Raw genomic sequence first — 21,014 nt, 5'->3', positions numbered from 1 at the left:
AGTGTGAATGTGATAGCTGCCTACATAATGGTTTTGCGTGGCATCATATAGTGTAGTCAATGGTCCGAATATCACCATTCCGGAACGGTAGGTGGCAGGATACTTACTCTTCGTAGCATATTGCACTTCACCAATCAACAACGAAGAGCTAGGATTTTGGTGGCGTTTTGTTGTCGAAAGTTGCAAGAGCAGAAAGGTTATTAAACAATATCTTATATTTTATTGCCCTGCCCTCACATTTTTTTTTTGCAAGACTATCTTTAATACTAATACAGAGCACGTTCAGTCGGTAAGTTCGTTTTTCATATCAACAGCTTCAGTGCAAAGCTAGCATTTGTTTGTTAGCTAACGTTGACTACTAGTAAGTTAGCTACTACGCTAGATATACAACATTGTTTGAAGCGACATTATCATTGCAATTGATTTGCGATGTTAACGCATCAGCATTATGAATCGTCAGTTATTGAATATCAATCACATTTGTATCAATATTGCATAGATAATTCAATTGCTACATATTTGCAGGTTTTACACCATCCCACACCATATCCCCCTGAGGAGCCCATCATCATCATCAACAACAACGACAACAACAACAACAACAAGTAAGTTAGTTAGCTACAACTCCACCGAAGTAACTGGACAATCGGTGTGTACAATATGAAGGGACAGTTCTAATGAACCCATACTTTCATGGTTTGATTTGCCATATGTCTTTTTGCCAAAGTATAAAAGGGATGTTTTGTTAGTTCACACGCTGCCTGTACTAACCGCACAAAGTTACTGTCTAATGGGGCTTTCGTGTGCTCGTGGGAAACTGGAAAGTCGTAAGTCTGACAAGATTGTGTTTAAATGCCTTTAAATTCGGACCAATTTTTCAACCAGATTTTAGCGAGCTTGATAATATCTCAGCATGACCTCAGTCTCGCACTTAAAGGTGCAATATGCAGAAATCACTTTTGCCATTTCCTGGTTGCTAAAATTATAATAGTTAATAGCCTAATTTCCATTTATGACAACGAGCAGTCATTGTGTAGATAATCATCTAAACCGCTGTGAAATATCTTTACCATAACTAAAAACATTGTATTTTCAGCTGTTTGAAGCTGGTGTACAAAACCATAAGTAAAAGATGGCAAAACTGAAAACAGCAGCATAGAAATAGCGCACGTAGAACAGATCTACCACTTCTTAGACATGCTTTTAATGAGAATGACAGAACTATAACTCACATTTCTATGTGAATTTTGTCAGGTTGCTCAAAAAAATAGAATCAAAGTTTATTTGTCACGTGTGCCGAATACAACAGGTGTACATTGACCTTACAGTGAAATGCTTACTTACAAGCCCAAACAAACAGTGCAATTTAAGTTTTAAAAAAAGTTATTAGGTAAACAATAGATAAGTAAAATGACAGTGAAAATAACAGTAGTGAAAAAAGTTACATGTTGTAGCAGTCAAGAGTTCACAGGTGAAGCGTCAAGGATTTCATTGCCGAACGGAGGATTACAGCTTCATGTCACACAAGTGTTGAATGTTTTTCATCACGGTAAATTCTTAAAAAAATATGTTTTTGCATTCAGTAGATTTTGGTTTGACTGTTTCCAAGTTTCCTACCGACAGTTAGCCCATCGCCATCCACACACTGATAGTGCTCCTATTTAGTACCCCTAGAATTTGGTTGCTTTGTGCTTCTAATTAGACCAGTCACACCATGGTGATGTGGTCCAACGAGACTTTGAAAACCAGGCTAGCTTGTGCTGCAAAGCTAGTTTACCACACTAGCTAACGTGTCAAGGTGATCTAGTGAGTTGAATGGCCAATCCTATTGCTCAAACACAAATATATGACTTTTCCGTGTGTAAACTTAAATAGCTTACAATGATAGACTGCGACAGAGCAGGTAAATGTCAAACTGGAACATCAAAATGCACTGGGAAGTTACTGGCCCGGTCTGGCCAGTGACTAGCGAGATCCACTGGTCTAATGTTTTTACTGGCCTCGGGACAGCGGCCCATCTTTAATGTCAGACCCTAAACCTCTTTGCTTGTTCTGCCCACCATGCATCATTTGCTCCCATTGGAAATGACAGGCTGTGGTCTATCTTGGGTTTGTTATAAAAAATCTTAGCTAAACTCCTCACAGCTAATGTCAGCTAGCTTATAGCTACCGGCAAGTAACGCATCAAATCAAATTGTATTTAATGCTACGTACAAGCTGCCTTCTAAGTAAGTAAAAAAATATTTGTGAAAAAAATACAATAAAATAACAATAATGAGGCTATATACACAGGGTACCGGTACCAAGTCAATGTGCAGGGGTACAGGTTTAGTCGAGGCAATATGTACATGTAGGTAGGGGTAAAGTGACTTCATAGATGATAAACCTCGAGCAGTCGCAGCAAAAAGGGGGGCAGTGCAAATAGTCCGGGTAGCCATTTGAGGTGGAATAGGCGTTGTCGTGCTCTCTTCACGACTGTCTTGGTGTGTTTGGACCATGATAGTTAGTTAGTGACGTGGACAACAAGGACATTGAACCTCTTAGCCTGGGGGTTTTTAAAGGGTCAATCCACAGTTGCTACATACATTTTTGGATGTATAAATTAATGATATAAAATCTTGGGACGGAGCTCCCTTTGCCTCCAGAACAGCCTGAATTCTTCTGGGCACTTTGCTCAATTGGTATCAAGGGACCTAATGTGTGCCAAGAAAACATTCCCCCACACCATTACACCACCGTGACCAGCCTGTACTGTTGTCACCAGGCAGGACAAACATACCACGCTCAAAGTCTCTTAGATCACCTATTTTGACCATTCCAACATTCTTTCGAACAGTAACTGAATGCCTCCATTCCTGTTTGCCTGCTGTAGGGGAAAAACATTTTTGTGAACGAGGTGGCATACCTAATAAACTGGCCACTGAGTGTACAGTGAATTTAGAAAGTATTCTGACCCCCTTGACTTTTTCTACATTTTGTTATGTTACAGCCCTATTCTATGTATTCTAACATGTATTATTGTTTATAACCTCCTCAATCTACACACAATAACTCATAATGACAAAGCATTTATTTTTTTTATGGCAATTTGTAAAAAATAACATGAAATATCACATTAACGTTAAGTATTCAGACCTTTTACTCAGTAATGCTTTATATAACAAGCCACGGACACATGACTCACTGTCTGTAGGAGCAAAAAAAAAAGTTATTTGGGTGGTGTACCTAAACTGTACAGTGCATTTGGAAATTATTCAGACCCTTAACTCAGTACTTTGTTGAAGCACCTTTGGCAGCGACTACAGCCTCGAGTCTTCTTGGGTATGACGCTACAAGCTTGATACACCTGTATTTGGGGAGTTTCTCCCATTCTTCTCTGCGGATCCTCTCAAGCTCTGTCAGGTTGGATGGGGAGTGTCGCTGCACATCAGGTTTCTCCAGAGATGTTCGATCGGGTTCCAGACAGTCCAAGCTCTGGCGGGGCCACTCAAGGACATTCCGAGACTTGTCCCGAAGTCACTCCTGCATTGTCTTGGCTGTGTGCTTAGGGTCGTTGTCCTGTTGGAAGGTGAACCTTCGCCCCAGTCTGACAACCTGCTCGAGAGCACTCAGGACTTCATCAAGGATCTCTCTACTTTTCTTTTGTTTATCTTTCCCTCGATCCTGACTAGTCTCCCAGTCTCTGCCATTGAAAAACATCCCCACAGCATGATGCTGCCACCACCGTGCTTCACCATAGGAATGGTTCCAGGTTTTCTCCAAGATTTGAAGGTTGTCATTCAGGCCAAGGAGTTAAATCTTGGTTTTATCAGACCAGAGAAACTTGTTTCTAATGGCCTGAGAGTCCTTTAAGTGCCTTTTAGCTAACTCCAAGTGGGCTGTCGTGCCTTTTACTGAGGAGTGGCTTCCGTCTGGGCACTCTACCATAAAGGCCTGATTGGTCGAGTGCTGCAGAAATGGTTTTCTTTCTGGAAGGTTCTCCCATCTCCACAAAGAAACTCTAGAGCTCTGTCAGTGCGGGTTCTTGGTCACCTCTCTGACCAAGTCCCTTCTCCCACAATTGCTCACTTTAGCCAGGCGGCCAGCTCTAGGAAGAGTCTTGGTGGTTCTAAACTTCTTCCATTAAGAATGATAGTTGCCACTGTGTTCTTGGTGACCTTCAATACTGCAAAAATGTTTTGGTACCCTGTGCCTTGACACAATCCTGTCTCCGGGCTCTACAGACAGTTCCTTCGACCTCATGGCTTAGTTTTTGCTCTGACATGCCCTGTCAACTGTGGGACCTTATATAGACAGCTGTGTGCCTTTCCAAATCATGTCTATTCCATTTAATTTGGCAGGTGGACTCCAATAAAGTTGTAGAAACTACTCAGGGATGATCAATGGAAAGAGGTTGCACCTGAGCTCAATTTTGAGTCTCATAGCAAAGGGTCTGAATACTTATGCAGGTTTTTGCTTTGTCACTATGGTAATGTTGTGTACATTGAGGATTTTTATTTGATTTAATCCATTTTAGAACAATGCTACTGTTTGAGTACAGGCTACTGTGATTGTAAATAAATGAAATTGCTGCATTCGCTAGGTTATTTATCATCCAATATGATTACATAGTACCTGTCTTGACTGCGCCAAACCGGGAGAAGCAAGTTAGGCTAGCTAGCTAGGCTAATCAAGACGTGCCCTTTCTCATCCTACACAGTTACAAACCACTCCATTCAAAATATTAAGTAGCAGCCTTACCTGTTGGCTGTTGATTGATGTACTGTAACCCATCATTTAACTTGTAATTGTCATTTTAATTCTGTAATTTTGATTTAGTCTTCCATTGATTAGATACTTTTGTACATATAGTGTATGTGGGGACACCTTCAAATGAGTGGATTTGGCTATTTCAGCCTCACCTGTTACTGACAGTTGTATAAAATGGAACACACAGCCACGTAATCTCCATAGATAAACATTGACAGTAGAATGGTCTTTAACAAAGAACTCAGTGACTTTCAACGTGGCACCGTCATAGGATGCCACCTGTTTGTATAGCCTCGAAACATGGTTAATTATAATTTTCAGGGTGCTTATATTTCCCATCTTTTCACCAAAACAGTGGCGGGGTGGCCGTTATTGTTTAAAATGCGTGCTGGCCCTTTTTAAGGTCTTTTGGTTGACAAGGTGAAAGGTCAGGTGTGAAACGTCACAACTCGGGATGCTGAACTCCCAACATCATATGAAACGCCCCGTTAACGTACAACACACTTGTGTGAAACGACAGCTACTCGTATACATACAAGCAGTGGATAATTAACTTATTTGAGTCTGTGACCCTTTGGGGTAATTATTGTGCCTGGCTCGCAATCGCCTGTGATTGTATGCTTGTTGTCCCTTGCAGTGCCCAGGCGAAGGAAAAGTAGAATCCGAGAGGCCTATGACGAGCACTTTTCAGAGAGTGCGGTAAGTGACTGTACAAAGTACTTTTGGCGTATGTATTGTCTTCAGAGTTATTAGGCCTTAGACCATCCTTGAGGGAATATTCAGAGATTTCAAACTCATCTAGGTTATTTCTTGCATATTCTGGTATATGGTATAAACTGCTATTTCAAAAATCAGACGGTATGATTTTTAATACCGTTTAAAATAGAAATATATAGTTTTTCTTTGTGGGGGGGGTACCCCCACCTCGAGGGTACTGCGGGTTCCGTGCTACGCCACTACTTATATCTAGAGGTGAAGTATAACTATAAGAAATCGATGTGTCAATAACATTTTATCCAGCTCAGGGCTCCAGCTATGCATTTGGTTTGCTAAGTGTCAAGATAATTAAGCTTCTTGGTTACAGCAGACATTCAATCCCCCCCTGGATATTTGAAATAGCGCCCCCTTGTGTGAGTTAGGCTAGCTAGCTAGGCTAATCAAGACATGCCTTTTTGTCATTCCTACACAGTTACAAACCACTCCATTCAAAATATTAAGTAGCAGCCTTACCTGTTGGCTGTTGATTGTTGTATTGTAACCCATCATTTAACTTGTAATTGTCATTTTAATTCTGTCATTTTGATTTAGTCTTCAGTTGATTAGATACTTTTGTACATATAGTGTATGTGGACACACCTCCAAATGATTGGATTCTGTAATACGGTATACCCAGGTATGGTACAGAAACTGTAGGAAAATCTGGGTATCGCCCTGCACTCTTGTTTTTTTTGTACTAATTTTTTTAACTAATCCATGTTGTAATGCTTTTTTTAGGTAACATACCCAAGAATTGTGAATGCTGTCGAGAGGAGGACGGCTGTGACAAGACCGGAGCAAGACTATGACAGAGAATTTGAATACGAAACCAATCAGTATAGCGGCATTCGAAGTTACCATGATGATGACCACAGAGAACACCGTAGCGACAGGATACACACAGGAAGTGATCGAGGATACCATGGTGACAGTACACCCATAGGAAGCTTCCGAGTGAGGAATTCCCCACCTCCCCAACTAGTGTGTGAAGCTTTATTATGGTCAATCTAAGATTTAGGCCCAAATACTTGTCATTTAGCAAATTTTGGTGTGAGAAGAAAACTCAGTAGTGACACAAAAGGTTTTTAGCTAAATAGTGCTGGGTATTTTACCAAGTCAATACCTTCTCTACTATTTTCTGTCTCTAATATAGGATGACTTCTTCATTGCTTTTTTTCTGTGCAGGAGGATTACAGAGATTGCTACTACAGGGACTCCAGAGATGATTCTCTGATGGGGCATCAAGGAGAGATGAGGTAACCCAGGGGTCCCCTTCTGTTACTTGTTAGGCCCAGGTCCTATATGAAGCTTTTTTTGTTCATGATCTACAGTAGTAAGCCTGCTGTGTTTTTATGAACATGTGTGATCGAGACCAGTGTCTTGTATTTCTCCTTACGTATGGTGTATTGATGCTTTATATGAGCTTGTATAAAACAGGGTTGTGATGTTATGCACCCGTGACTGTAAGTCGCTTTGTATAAAAGCATCTGCTAAATGGTGTTTATTTTTACTGTTGTTATTATTCTATGAACCACCAGGTGGTAGCAGAGTCTTGCATTTCTCAAGCCCCTTTATGAATGGTTTGAGGTTTTGTCTTGATTTGAGGTTTCTGAGGGGCATTTTTCAAATGATGTACTGTACCAGTCAAAAGTTTGGACACCTACTCATTCCAGGGTTTTAATTTTTAATATTTTTCTACTTTGTAGAATACATCAAAACTATGGAATAACACATATGGAATCATGTAGTAACCAAGAAAGTGTAGAACAAATCAAAATATATGAGATTCTTCAAAGTATCCACCCTTTGTCTTGATGACAGCTTTGAACACTTTTGGCATTCTCTCAACCAGCTTCATGAGGTAGTCCCCTGGTGTGATTTTTTTGAAAGTTAATTTGTGGAATTTCTTTACTTCTTAATGTGTTTGAGCCAATCAGTTGTGTTGTGACAAGGTAGGGGTGGTATACAGAAGGTTGCCTTATTTGGTAACAGACCAAGTCCATATTATGGCAAGAACAGCTCAAATAAGCAAAGAGAAATGACGGTCCATTACTTTAAGACATGAAGGTCAGACGATATGTGACATTTCAAGAACTTTGAAAGTTTCTTCAAGTGCAGTCGCAAATCCATCAAGTGCTATGATGAAACTGGCTCTCATGAGGTCTGCCACAGGAAAGAAAGACCCAGAGTTACCTCTGCTTCAGAGGATAAGTTCATTAGTTACCACTCTCAGAAATTGCAGCCCAAATAAATGCTTCAAAGAGTTCAAGTAACAGACACATCTCAACATCAACTGTTCAGAGGAGACTGCGTGAATCAGGCCTTCATGGTGAAATTTCTGGAAAGAAACCACTACTAAAGGACATCAATAAGAAGAAAACACTTGCTTGGGCCAAGAAACACGAGCAATGGTCATTTGACCAGTGGAAAACTGTCCTTTTGGTCTGATGAGTCCAAATTTGAGATTTTTGATTCCAACCACCGTTTCTTTGTGAGACGCACAGTAGGTGAATGGATGATCTCCCCATGTGTGGTTTCCACCCTGAAGCATGGAGGAGGAGGTGTTATGGTGTGGGGATGCTTTTCTGCTGACACTGTCAGTGATTTATTTAGAATTCAAGGCACACTTAACCAGCATGGCTACCACAGCATTCTGCAGCGATACGCCATCCCATCTGTTTGACCTTAGTGAGACTATCATTTGTTTTTCAACAGGACAATGACCCAAAACACACCCCTCCAGGCGGTGTAAGGGCTATTTGACCAAGGAGACTGATGGAGTGCTGCATCAAATGACCTGGCCTCCACAATCACCTGACCTCAACCCAATTGAGATGGTTTGGGATGAGTTGGACTGCAGTGTGAAGGAAAAGCAGCCAACAAGTCCTCAGCATATGTGGGATCTCCTTCCAAGACTTGATGGAAAAGCATTCCTCTTTAAGCTGGTTGAGAGAATGCCGAGTGTGCACAGCTGTCATCAAGGCAACGGATGGCTACTTTTAAGGATCTAAAATATATTTTTATTTAACACTTTTCTTTGTCTACTACATGATTCCATATGTGTTATTTCATAGTTTTGATGTCTTCACTATTATTCTTCGCAGTAGAAAATGGTAAAAATAAAGAAACACCCTTGAATGAGTAGTTGTCCAAACGGTTGACTGGTACTGTGTGTCTATTTGTGTAATTGATCACTTTGATTATATAACATATGGCATTGATCAAAACCTTGAATTCTATACTTTTAATTCTTACGGCTCAGTAGGAATTAGTACCCATCTCAGGAAAAGCTTAGACTGAAATCCCCACTCGAGATATATCACACTTGACTTATATCACACAATCACATTGAAGAGGGACTGAAGCGAATTTGCCAACTTATCTCTGAGCTATTGCGAGGGAAATACCGACTTTCATAACGTATTCCACTGATCGACTACCACACTCCTCCCCTTGAGGGGCTTGGCGCTCCACCCCACACACTGCACAGCTAAAGTCAGTGGCTCTGCCCTGCCCCAGTGCTGCCAAGACATCCGTGTAGCAGTGGCCCAAAACAGAGTGTCAACAGTTCAGTCCAAGACCAACCCCTCCCTTTCATTCTGCCTCAAGTGGAGTCACCAGGCTCCAGACGAGGACAAAGGGCACTACTCACTGAGCCACCAAGGTTACCCCCTCCCCCCCTCCGACTGGGCAGCCGGCCACTCCCTCTCCCTCTCTAGCTAAACAACCACCACCATGCTCTTGGCTCTCCCCAGAATCTATGCACAGCGTACATGCTCTCTCTGCTGTCCTGGGTGTAGAGAGGGAGCGCAAGCTCTATTATTGGACCAGATTCCAATTCCGTTAGCCACCATTATATGCCCCATCCAACCTCTGTATAGAGCCCTGATGAGAGGTTCCAGGAAGTTCATTCTCAATGCAGTCACCTGTCGTGATAATGAATATTATCGATAGTGATATTACTCTGCAACGTAGACATTCTCTTTTCTTCCAAGATGGCAAGACAATTCATATGTTGTTGTAGTGCCCATCGGTCAACCATGTTGAAACGTTGTTTTTACCGTCAGTTTCCCCCAAAAAAAAAAAAAAAAACTACACTAACCATGAGCCTTGCTGTCTATATCGTACAATAATAGAGCAGGTACAAGTCAAGTGCTACACAAGCGAACAATTGAGTGTTCGTCACCAGTGCAAGTCACTAGCATCTCCCCCTGTGATTGGACGATACAGCAGCTGTTGAGCGGCATTATGTGCTCGCCAACAGATCACGTTACTTGCATCTGCTCTGTGACTGGACGGCACAGAGCGCAGTGCTGTGTGGGATCAGTAGTTTGTTTACCTCCAAACTCCGGTATGTACACAGTCTACCCTTGTTTTCTTCTTCAATTCTCACAGTTGCTGTAAGGCGAGGTGGTTCTAAACGTCATCTTTTCAATGAATGATTAATGGTTCACCCCAGCTTTGTTAATCTAGTCAACGATTGGAACCACGATAATAAGCATGTTGTTGAAATGCATGCTAAAAATGAGTGGCCGTGTCAGTCCCGGAGGGTGCCGGAGTCCTGGAGGGTGCCACGGCCTGTCAGTGTTGCAGAAATGCACAAAATAATTGGTAAAAAATTGTATTTAGAGATTGTAAGTCCAAAAAGTTTTGTTTACAATTCAATTGTCCAAGTAAGGCCTTTTTGGTTCACATTAGAATAATGCCAATAGTCATAACTGCTTCCTTGGCTTGTAGGAGACTTGTAGGTAGAGGAGGCTATAGCAGACTCCTGGTGTGGTGTGGATGCTTCCTTGGCTTGTAGGAGACTTGTAGGTAGTGGAGGCTATAGCAGACTCCTGGTGTGGATGCTTCCTTGGCTTGTAGGAGACTTGTAGGCAGAGGAGGCTATAGCAGACTCCTGGTGTGGATGCTTCCTTGGCTTGTAGGAGACTTGTAGGCAGAGGAGGCTATAGCAGACTCCTGGTGTGGATGCTTCCTTGGCTTGTAGGAGACTTGTAGGCAGAGGAGGCTATAGCAGACTCCTGGTGTGGATGCTTCCTTGGCTTGTAGGAGACTTGTAGGCAGAGGAGGCTATAGCAGACTCCTGGTGTGGATGCTTCCTTGGCTTGTAGGAGACTTGTAGGCAGAGGAGGCTATAGCAGACTCCTGGTGTGGATGCTTCCTTGGCTTGTAGGAGACTTGTAGGCAGAGGAGGCTATAGCAGACTCCTGGTGTGGATGCTTCCTTGGCTTGTAGGAGACTTGTAGGCAGAGGAGGCTATAGCAGACTCCTGGTGTGGATGCTTCCTTGGCTTGTAGGAGACTTGTAGGCAGAGGAGGCTATAGCAGACTCCTGGTGTGGATGCTTCCTTGGCTTGTAGGAGACTTGTAGGCAGAGGAGGCTATAGCAGACTCCTGGTGTGGATGCTTCCTTGGCTTGTAGGAGACTTGTAGGCAGAGGAGGCTATAGCAGACTCCTGGTGTGGATGCTTCCTTAGCTTGTAGGAGACTTGTAGGCAGAGGAGGCTATAGCAGACTCCTGGTGTGGATGCTTCCTTGGCTTGTAGGAGACTTGTAGGTAGAGGAGGCTATAGCAGACTCCTGGTGTGGATGCTTCCTTAGCTTGTAGGAGACTTGTAGGCAGAGGAGGCTATAGCAGACTCCTGGTGTGGTGTTGACAGGGCAGCAGGCAGGCATCTGGGTCTGGTATTCCACTTGTCTGGTCAGGAGGTTGACGTGAGGCCTCGCCCCTGCAGTGCAGCCCAAAGGATGCAGCGTCCAGGAAGTCTTTGGAAGGTCTCGCTCCTGGCCGGAGGTGTCTCATCGACCGGCCTTGTGGAGACTGAGGTGGCCAGACAGAAGATGAACAGCAAGGCCACACCCCCACTACCTCTCCCTAACACAACTAAAGACAGGGTTCTGGGCCTAGGGGGCTGCTTCATGGTCCTCAGTCACAGGGTCCCCCACGTGTGTGTGTGTGTGTGTGGTGAACACTGCGGGGGGGGCCTTGGCAACTGAGGCAGGCAGGCAGCCAGCCAGTGGATTAATCAATCTGCTCCTTTGTGGAGCTCTTGACCTCGTGATGAATAACAGATAATGAGGGAACATGGGGAGCCTTGTTAAGTGCCAGAAGTGCAACTGGTTCGGAGTCAACTACTCTCCCTTTGAACTTTCAAAGTCACCTCAGCCAAGCCTTGCTGCATGCTGCTCTGTTTTTTTGTAAACCTGTCTTTGTAATTGGACCTCAACCCATAATTGCAGTCATGTTATATTTGTGCGTGAGGCTGATTGCATTCAGTAAGATGATGAAAGAGATGGGAGGGGTCGGAGGCCGTTTGTCTAAAGAAGCCAATTAAATTGGTATTGGGTTTATATATTTATATATTAGTCTTCAAAATGAGGTCGTAAATGTTTTTATTTGTTTGTGTGATGATTTGGATGTAATGCATTGTGGCTTTACAAGCATGACCTTTTGAATAGAGGGAAGTGGAGTCTCAGATCGCACCCTATTCCCTATATAGTTCTCAGATCTTCTACATCCCAGCTCAGACAGCCAGGACCTCCTTTTCTCACCCTGGTATTAGGCAGTTTGCTCTTTTTGGATCCTGAAAGAGATATTGGAACCCCTATGGCAGGTGGGGCTGTGCCACCCAGTTGCTCTGATGTCTATTTGGTTACTCTTGCTTTCAGATCAGCATGTTTTATTCTCCTTTGTCCACAAAGATGTAACCTGTTTAGAGAGCATCTTTCTACATTGGAAGAACTGCTTTGAAGATGCTGTTATAGATATAGTATAAATATATATATTTTTAAAATAACTTTAAAGGAATTTTCTTCAAAAGCCCCCCAAAAATTATCCAAGTATATAGTCCACAGAATTACTTTTTCATGGGTTTGTTATGGAAAGAGAGGTGAGGTTAGAGGCATCGCTCACCGCAACGGTGGTAATTAACTTTATTTGGTAAATGGCAGTCTGAGCCGTGGCTACTTCAAACTGGTCTCGGGGTCGTAAAAGCTGGAGGACATGTTAGGCTTGCACATTGTTTGGGACGTGGCCCTGTAAGTTCAGGCAGGGGTCATGAAAACCAGGTGCCGTTGGATGGTTAATTTATATATACCTCTAGGGTTGGGCGGATCCAGATGTTCATACCGTTTCTGTACCCTACCTGGGGTATATGGTTTTACCAGAAGTGAACACAAGGGGTGCTGTTTCCCCAAAATAATATTTTTAGTTTTTTCTCCAAATAGATCTTTCTTTGAGTTATGCACAAAACTATTTAGGCAACAGGGATCATGATCAAGGAAGAGATTTAATGTCTCTGCTGTAACCAAGAAACTTGATCTTGTCACTTGGCTAGCATGTTAAGCAAACCAATTACATAGCTGGAGTTCTGAGCAGGATATCATTTATTTGACCTCTTAGATTTCGTATAGTTATACCTCAGCATTGTGGCTGTGTTATACCTGAATCTGACGGCCATAAGCTCTGCCTATCCTGCCTGGGTCAGGAGCATGCGCAAGCTGCCCTGTACCCTCAGTCATGCATGGCGTGCACTCATTGTGCACTTATGTCGATACGTTCACTGAGGAGATGAGTGACGTTCTTCAGGCTTGGCCACGTATCCCCTCGCCCTCAGCCTGTATCTGCATCAGCACCCTCTCCCAGGCTTGGCCACGTATCCCCTCGCCCTCAGCCTGTATCTGCATCAGCACCCTCTCCCAGGCTTGGCCACGTATCCCCTCGCCCTCAGCCTGTATCTGCATCAGCACCCTCTCCCAGGCTTGGCCACGTATCCCCTCGCCCTCAGCCTGTATCTGCATCAGCACCCTCTCCCAGGCTTGGCCACGTATCCCCTCGCCCTCAGCCTGTATCTGCATCAGCACCCTCTCCCAGGCTTGGCCTAGTATCCCCTCGCCCTCAGCCTGTATCTGCATCAGCACCCTCTCCCAGGCTTGGCCTAGTATCCCCTCGCCCTCAGCCTGTATCTGCATCAGCACCCTCTCCCAGGCTTGGCCTAGTATCCCCTCGCCCTCAGCCTGTATCTGCATCAGCACCCTCTCCCAGGCTTGGCCTAGTATCCCCTCGCCCTCAGCCTGTATCTGCATCAGCACCCTCTCCCAGGCTTGGCCTAGTATCCCCTCGCCCTCAGCCTGTATCTGCATCAGCACCCTCTCCCAGGCTTGGCCTAGTATCCCCTCGCCCTCAGCCTGTATCTGCATCAGCACCCTCTCCCAGGCTTGGCCTAGTATCCCCTCGCCCTCAGCCTGTATCTGCATCAGCACCCTCTCCCAGGCTTGGCCACGTATCCCCTCGCCCTCAGCCTGTATCTGCATCAGCACCCTCTCCCAGGCTTGGCCTAGTATCCCCTCGCCCTCAGCCTGTATCTGCATCAGCACCCTCTCCCAGGCTTGGCCTAGTATCCCCTCGCCCTCAGCCTGTATCTGCATCAGCACCCTCTCCCAGGCTTGGCCTAGTATCCCCTCGCCCTCAGCCTGTATCTGCATCAGCACCCTCTCCCAGGCTTGGCCACGTATCCCCTCGCCCTCAGCCTGTATCTGCATCAGCACCCTCTCCCAGGCTTGGCCACGTATCCCCTCGCCCTCAGCCTGTATCTGCATCAGCACCCTCTCCCAGGCTTGGCCTAGTATCCCCTCGCCCTCAGCCTGTATCTGCATCAGCACCCTCTCCCAGGCTTGGCCACGTATCCCCTCGCCCTCAGCCTGTATCTGCATCAGCACCCTCTCCCAGGCTTGGCCTAGTATCCCCTCGCCCTCAGCCTGTATCTGCATCAGCACCCTCTCCCAGGCTTGGCCTACGTATCCCTCGCCCTCAGCCTGTATCTGCATCAGCACCCTCTCCCAGGCTTGGCCACGTATCCCCTCGCCCTCAGCCTGTATCTGCATCAGCACCCTCTCCCAGGCTTGGCCTAGTATCCCCTCGCCCTCAGCCTGTATCTGCATCAGCACCCTCTCCCAGGCTTGGCCTAGTATCCCCTCGCCCTCAGCCTGTATCTGCATCAGCACCCTCTCCCAGGCTTGGCCACGTATCCCCTCGCCCTCAGCCTGTATCTGCATCAGCACCCTCTCCCAGGCTTGGCCTAGTATCCCCTCGCCCTCAGCCTGTATCTGCATCAGCACCCTCTCCCAGGCTTGGCCTAGTATCCCCTCGCCCTCAGCCTGTATATGCATCAGCACCCTCTCCCAGGCTTGGCCTAGTATCCCCTCGCCCTTAGCCTGTATCTGCATCAGCACCCTCTCCCAGGGTTGGCATGGTGAGAACCATCAACGTGCCATAGTATGCAAATCAAATTGTATTTGTCACATGCGCAAATACAACAGGTGTAGACCTTACCGTGAAATGCTTACTCTCAAGCCCTTAACCAACAATGCTGTTCAAGAAATATAGTTATGTATATATTTGAAAAAAAAAATGTTTTTAAGTTATGCCAAATAACAATAACAAGGATTTATACAGGGAGTACCGATACCGAGTCAATGTGCGGGGGTACAGGTTAGTCATTTTTAAAGTGACTATGCATAAGTCAGTTGCAGCAGTGTAAAAACAAAGGGGAGGGGGGTCAATGTAAATAGTCCAGGTGAAATGATTTAAGACTGAGACTCCAATACAACCCAACATTGCAGAGTTATGTGCATCCTTTCAAGCACACCTTTTTTTATGCACAAGTAAGGTTTTATATGTAAGTGGGTTAAATAAAGAGAAAAATGATTGATTTATTATATTATTTGTGCCATGGTTCTATAAGAGCTTTTTGTCACTTCCTACGAGCCAGGCTGTGACAACAACTCACACTCATTCTTATGTTTTAATAAATGTATCATATAGTGTGTGTGTGTGTGTTTGTGTGGCAGGCCTACAATGATGGCAAAAAAAAAAACATTTGAGAGTACGCTGACCCTGGTGCTAGGGGGGTACAGCTGGAGGTTGACTGTTTGAAGGGGTACGGGACTTTAACAAGTTTGAGAACCACTGATCTAGGCTAATCTTCGGACTAGAACTAGTTGGTTTTAAAGATAGGACAGATATATCTTCAGAAATAGTGTATGGTGAAGTATTTAATATAATATTTGATTGAGGTATTGTCTTCGGTCATTTTTAGGATAAGCAGCAGAGCGGGCTCCCACCTCAGCAGCAGAGTTAAAGGAATAGCTCCTCTCTCGAGGACTGTGTCTTCAGCAGCTAACCCCGATAGATTGGACCCCAATCTGATGCAGGCCCTCATCTACTTGGACCGAGGGTATGCATATCCCTTCCAGTGTACTTAGTTCATGGACCAAGTGCTAAAACCACTTGTTAGACCGAGCAACTTCAGGTGTTGTTGGCTTTCAGTTGGACTGTTTTTCAAGATACAAACCACAATTTATTTTGTCCAGCAACTTTAGTGTTTAGTTCTTTTCACTCTACACTTAGAGGGTTTTAGAATCAAAGTGCTCATCGTGGGTAGAGACACTGCCTTTAGTTCTATAGTTGAATGGACCTCAATGGATGGGCTCTTGAATCCCCTTCTCTCTCTCTCTCTCTCTCATATTGTCTTGTCAGAGAGGACCCTGAGGGTCTTAGGCGAAGAGGCCTGGACCCCTACCCTGCTGGCCCAGCCGGGGACACTTACAAAACAGTACGGGATCGCTCTCCCGTCAGGATGGATATCCCACCAGGCCCTGTTATCATGCGCTCTGGGTCCAACACCAGCAAAAGGAGCTACTCCCCAGACAGGGACCAGAAGAGCTTCTCCTACCAGCAGAGCCAGCAGAAGAGTAAGTCTGCATCCCAAATTGTTCCTTATTATTTCCTATAAAGTGCGCTTAATTTGACCAGGGCGCATAGGGGACGGGAGTTTACTTTAACTACAGAGACCACAGCGCTTTAGTTCAGCTGTCAATGATTAACAATATCAGTTTTAAATCTATCACTTTAGCCTGGCTCTGTACCAGTGTCCATACTAGCATACCACTTGACATGAAGCAATGCATTGGACATTCATCCTTTGTGGTACATTTGCCAGTCATTTTGGGGACCTTTTTCTGTCTCGCCCCTCCAGGGTATAACGAAGAGCCTCAGAGCCAGAACAGAGAACCTGGTAAGTCTAGATTACACATTGAACAGTCAAGCCGATTCAATGACCCACAGGGATGCAAACTAGTGCCTTTTTGTGAAATTAAATGTGCCGTTTTGAATCCAATATAGGTGACCTAGTAGATCTGATGAGAAAAGTTTGGAGGGGGGTGCTTTGGATCACTACTGGCTGTATGTGAACGAGTGATGCGCGTTTGTACCAGTACTGTCTGTATCCAAGGCTCAGCCAATCATTCACATAACAACAGAATGCAGCACGCGACTGAAGAGAGGAGATAATCTATTTGCTTAGTTACAGCATCAGCACGTGCTCCGGGAAACACCGCGGGTGAGTGGAAAGGCAGTTTACCAGTTACAGCAGCGCGTCCCCTGAACGATAACTGAGAGGTTGGTGAGAAGAAGCCTGACCACGGAGAGGTTGGTGAGAAGAAGCCTGACCACGGAGAGGTCGGTGAGAAGAAGCCTGACCACGGAGAGGTCGGTGAGAAGAAGCCTGACCACGGAGAGGTCGGTGAGAAGAAGCCTGACCACGGAGAGGTCGGTGAGAAGAAGCCTGACCACGGAGAGGTCGGTGAGAAGAAGCCTGACCACGGAGAGGTCGGTGAGAAGAAGCCTGACCACGGAGAGGTCGGTGAGAAGAAGCCTGACCACGGAGAGGTCGGTGAGAAGAAGCCTGACCACGGAGAGGTCGGTGAGAAGAAGCCTGACCACGGAGAGGTCGGTGAGAAGAAGCCTGACCACGGAGAGGTCGGTGAGAAGAAGCCTGACCACGGAGAGGTCGGTGAGAAGAAGCCTGACCACGGAGAGGTCGGTGAGAAGAAGCCTGACCACGGAGAGGTCGGTGAGAAGAAGCCGGAGCTGGGCCTAGTTTCAGTTGCTTGTCACCAGAAGTGAAAGAAGCACCATACGTTCCCTCTTTCTCACTTTTTCAGTACAGTGGATAAAAAGGGGTATGTCAGGTGTACACTCTGCCTGAATGAGATCAATTATGCCAACAAAGGTTATCATGCTCTGCTGGCACATTGTAGAACATATGTCCACAGGCAGAACGTGTACAATGTAATAATGTGTAGCCCAAAGATATTGCTTTTGTTGTGTTAAACTTGACAGTAACACGTGGGGGGGGTTATTTAATCTGAACATTATTTTTGTACACATGTGCACTTGATCAACATCTTCTGTAGTGGCCACTATAATAGAGCAAAAATAGATTGCCTGTTTGTTTCATTCTATTTCTACTTTAAGATGTTTTTTTCCCGAGTGCAATATTTAGATGTGTGTGGTCACAAGCGTTCTATTATAAAGGTTGTCATGGTCACAAGCATTCTATTACAAATGCTGTCATGGCTAACTGCAATATTAGTGGATTGTTTTTTTCTCAAGACTTGAATGTCATTTGCAGTAAAGTCAAGGCAACAAATAACATTGGATTGCTTTCTTTACATGTTTTAGCTGTGAGTTAGGTTCACATTGACCACGTTTTATTTTACACACCGACTGATCATGTAGATCCTATTCTTTATTGTTTAATAAGTTAAAACCTACATTTCCTCCTAGCAGTTTTTTTTTTTTTTGCATGTTTCAGTGCAACAACAAAAAAGTGTCACCTTTTTGGGCCCTCAGCAGTTTGCATCCCTGGATCCAGCATACCCCTCAAATTCTGTTTTGCTACATGTAAGCCTATCCATTAAAAAAACAGTTTGACACCTTGGTTTGAAGTGCTGTAAAAGCTCAAATTGAGCACCTCTCTCTGAGAGGAGCATCTGTTTTCAGTGGAGGTGTGTATTTAAAGAGAAGTGCTGGAACATGTTAACCATTTTAATTATACATACACACTATTCTCGAAGGCTTTTGATTCAAGGTCTGACCTTTTTGGCTGGTGTGGGAGTAGCGTGCACACTGAGCTAGCAGATGTCTTCGAGATCAAACCAAAACACCCACCCACTCACATGACCTTCCCTTGTGAGTGGAGTGGGGCATGCATACCATTACGTAGTAACTCTTTTGTGCTCCTGAATAATTCCTTCACTGAATAGAATGAAAAGACTAGGATGAGTCCCCCCGTCCCCCGGTGGATATAACACCGATTTGCATAGGTTAAGGTAACCTCAGTGTGGGAGTATTGGGTGATTTTGATATTAAGTAGAATATTGGGGTTGGAGGAGAGTAGGGACAGTAACAGTGTCTTTTAAATTTTTTATTGAAAAGTCCTTTCTCATCATCACTGCAGAGGTTTTTAAATACCCTATTTTACTCATACATGCTACTGTGGAGGAGATGGGGCACAGTGGAAGTCTTCAGTCTGAAGAATCCCCCCCCCGTCCCCTCCCCTGGGGCGGCAGGTAGCCTAGTGGTTAGAGCATTGGGTCAGTAACCGAAAGGTTTCTGGATCAAATCCCCGAACTGACAAGGTAAAAATCTGTTGTTCTGCCCCTGTTCCCCGGTAGGCCGTCATTGTGCCTAGTTGAATAAAGGTTTCACATATTTGGGCTGCTGCATATTCTAGCCGCCTTTTAGAAGCTGTAGAAACCCCCTCCACCCCTGTCTAATTAGACTAGGCTGACACAAGAAATGCACACCACACTGGGTCTAGTAGGCCTAGTCTTACTGAAGATATCCTTTATAATGTCTCTGAGTGAGCATTTCAAGTACAATGGTTTCGAGATGCACTTACTGAAAGCATGCAGCCTTTAGGTTCATGTGTAGCTTAGCCTACATGATTATATCTTAAGTATTATTTGTTTGGATTGATAACGCACACAACAACAATTCACCAATTTAAGCTGACAGAAATACCCTCTTAGACCTGCTCTCATACATTGGGTGTGTTAAATGCGATACGCCGTGTGTAACGTCCATTTTTGTAGTTTACTAGGCTACTTGAGTTCTCTCTCTCTCCATGCCGCTTTCCAGACCTAGCCCCAACCCCTGTCACTCAAGGAGCACATTTATTGTTGCTTGACCACGAGACACTTGCGTTCGGTCTGCATGGTCAATTTATTTTATTTATTTCACCTTTATTTAACCAGGTAGGCCAGTTGAGAACAAGTTCTCATTTACAACTGCGACCTGGCCAAGATAAAGCAAAGCAGTGCGACACAAACAACAACACAGACTTATATATGGAATAAACAAACATACAAAAGTCTATATACAGTTTGTGCAAGTGAGGTTGATGACAACAATGATGTTTTCACTTTGCTTCTTAATATAAATCAACTTGCGTTTTGTAATTACACCTTTATTTGTGTGTGTTTCTTACATCTGAAAACAGCTAGTTTGTCTTCTCTTAGCAAGTTGGGCCTAAATCTTGTTAGTCGCTAATTGCTAGTTAGCTAGCTAGCAAACGAATAAATGTCAGAGCACAACAAGGCACATACAACAGCACCCCCAACACAACCACTCCTGGATGCTCCTCTTCTGGATTTGCAGTTCATCATTATCTGTTATCTGCTGATCCATTGGTCACTAATAATTTGTTGCGCGGCTGCCTTCTTGTCCACTAGTTCAGTGTGTCTGGTGAGTGACTGTCATCACGTTACCAGGTTATCTTCACAACGCACACACATGGTGTGTCCTAGAGAGAGTTCTATCTTAGGTCGGTGCGACTCTTCTAACATTGCAAATAGAATACATTTGCCTAAATATACATGATTTCTTGTTCAAAGAAACATCTGTTAATAGTATCAGAGGATATCCAACATTTTAAAAATATTGACTTCTAATTTTGCTGCAGTTTGAACTAAGGAACCACACGTGTTGCTTGGTGTCTCAGTCAGTCTCACAACCTGAGATCTCTGCTGTTTGGCCCGGGGCGGCAGGGTAGCCTAGTGGTTAGAGCGTTGGACTAGTAATCGAAAGGTTGCAAGTTCGAATCCCCGAGCTGACAAGGTACAAATCTGTCGTTCTGCCCCTGAACAGGCAGTTAACCCACTGTTCCTAGGCCGTCATTGAAAATAAGAATTTGTTCTTAACTGACTTGCCTAGTAAAATAAAGTTAAAATATATATATATATTTTTTTAAATATCCTGGAAGGAAGAGTTTTTAATTTCACTTTGGCTCAGTCTCATCGCCTTGGGAGATTCCTTAAATAAAAACAAACCCACCAGCCCGTCCATATTTGTTGTTTGTAGACTTATTGGAGCCGACGGAGCACAATATTTTCAATTTAGTCACAGCTGAACTTGTCAACCGCTGTGGGTGAGCTATTCCAACGAGAGAACGTGAAATAACCAACGGTTTGTCCGTGCTGTGCTTATCCACAGTCCCATAGCATCTCATCTTATCTGTTGTTGACTGTGCTGGTGCACAACGATCACCTGGTCGATGACTAGAGAGAATAAGTGGTAGTTCCCCAATATGTTTTGAAACGGAGTTGAACTGCGGTCGGTGATCCTGATTGATTTGGATTCCCGCCGTCCTGTTTTCTTTCACA

General features: G+C 44.5%; 1 protein-coding gene across 3 annotated transcripts in view; it reads left to right on the top strand.

Moving 5' to 3' along the window:
• The first annotated feature begins 76 nt into the window (after positions 1–76).
• The window catches only part of LOC118395984 (uncharacterized), a 39,768-nt gene continuing 18,830 nt past the window's right edge, over positions 77–21,014 (top strand). The window contains exons 1-8 of one of the 3 annotated variants that reach the window (XM_035790110.2): positions 77–289; positions 526–605; positions 5,387–5,448; positions 6,244–6,459; positions 6,691–6,761; positions 15,605–15,742; positions 16,045–16,259; positions 16,544–16,582. In XM_035790110.2, coding sequence (XP_035646003.1) covers position 605; positions 5,387–5,448; positions 6,244–6,459; positions 6,691–6,761; positions 15,605–15,742; positions 16,045–16,259; positions 16,544–16,582 — 742 coding nt within the window. In that variant the 5' untranslated portion in view covers positions 77–289; positions 526–604. Of the gene's footprint in view, positions 290–525; positions 606–5,386; positions 5,449–6,243; positions 6,487–6,690; positions 6,762–15,604; positions 15,743–16,044; positions 16,260–16,543; positions 16,583–21,014 lie in introns of all 3 variants that reach the window. The other 2 variants (XM_035790109.2, XM_052466324.1) reach the window with 2 other exon arrangements.

The sequence above is a fragment of the Oncorhynchus keta genome, chromosome 17, assembly GCF_023373465.1.
Source record: "Oncorhynchus keta strain PuntledgeMale-10-30-2019 chromosome 17, Oket_V2, whole genome shotgun sequence".
NCBI classification, from domain to species: domain Eukaryota; kingdom Metazoa; phylum Chordata; class Actinopteri; order Salmoniformes; family Salmonidae; genus Oncorhynchus; species Oncorhynchus keta.
This window is presented reverse-complemented; position numbering and strand designations above follow the sequence as displayed.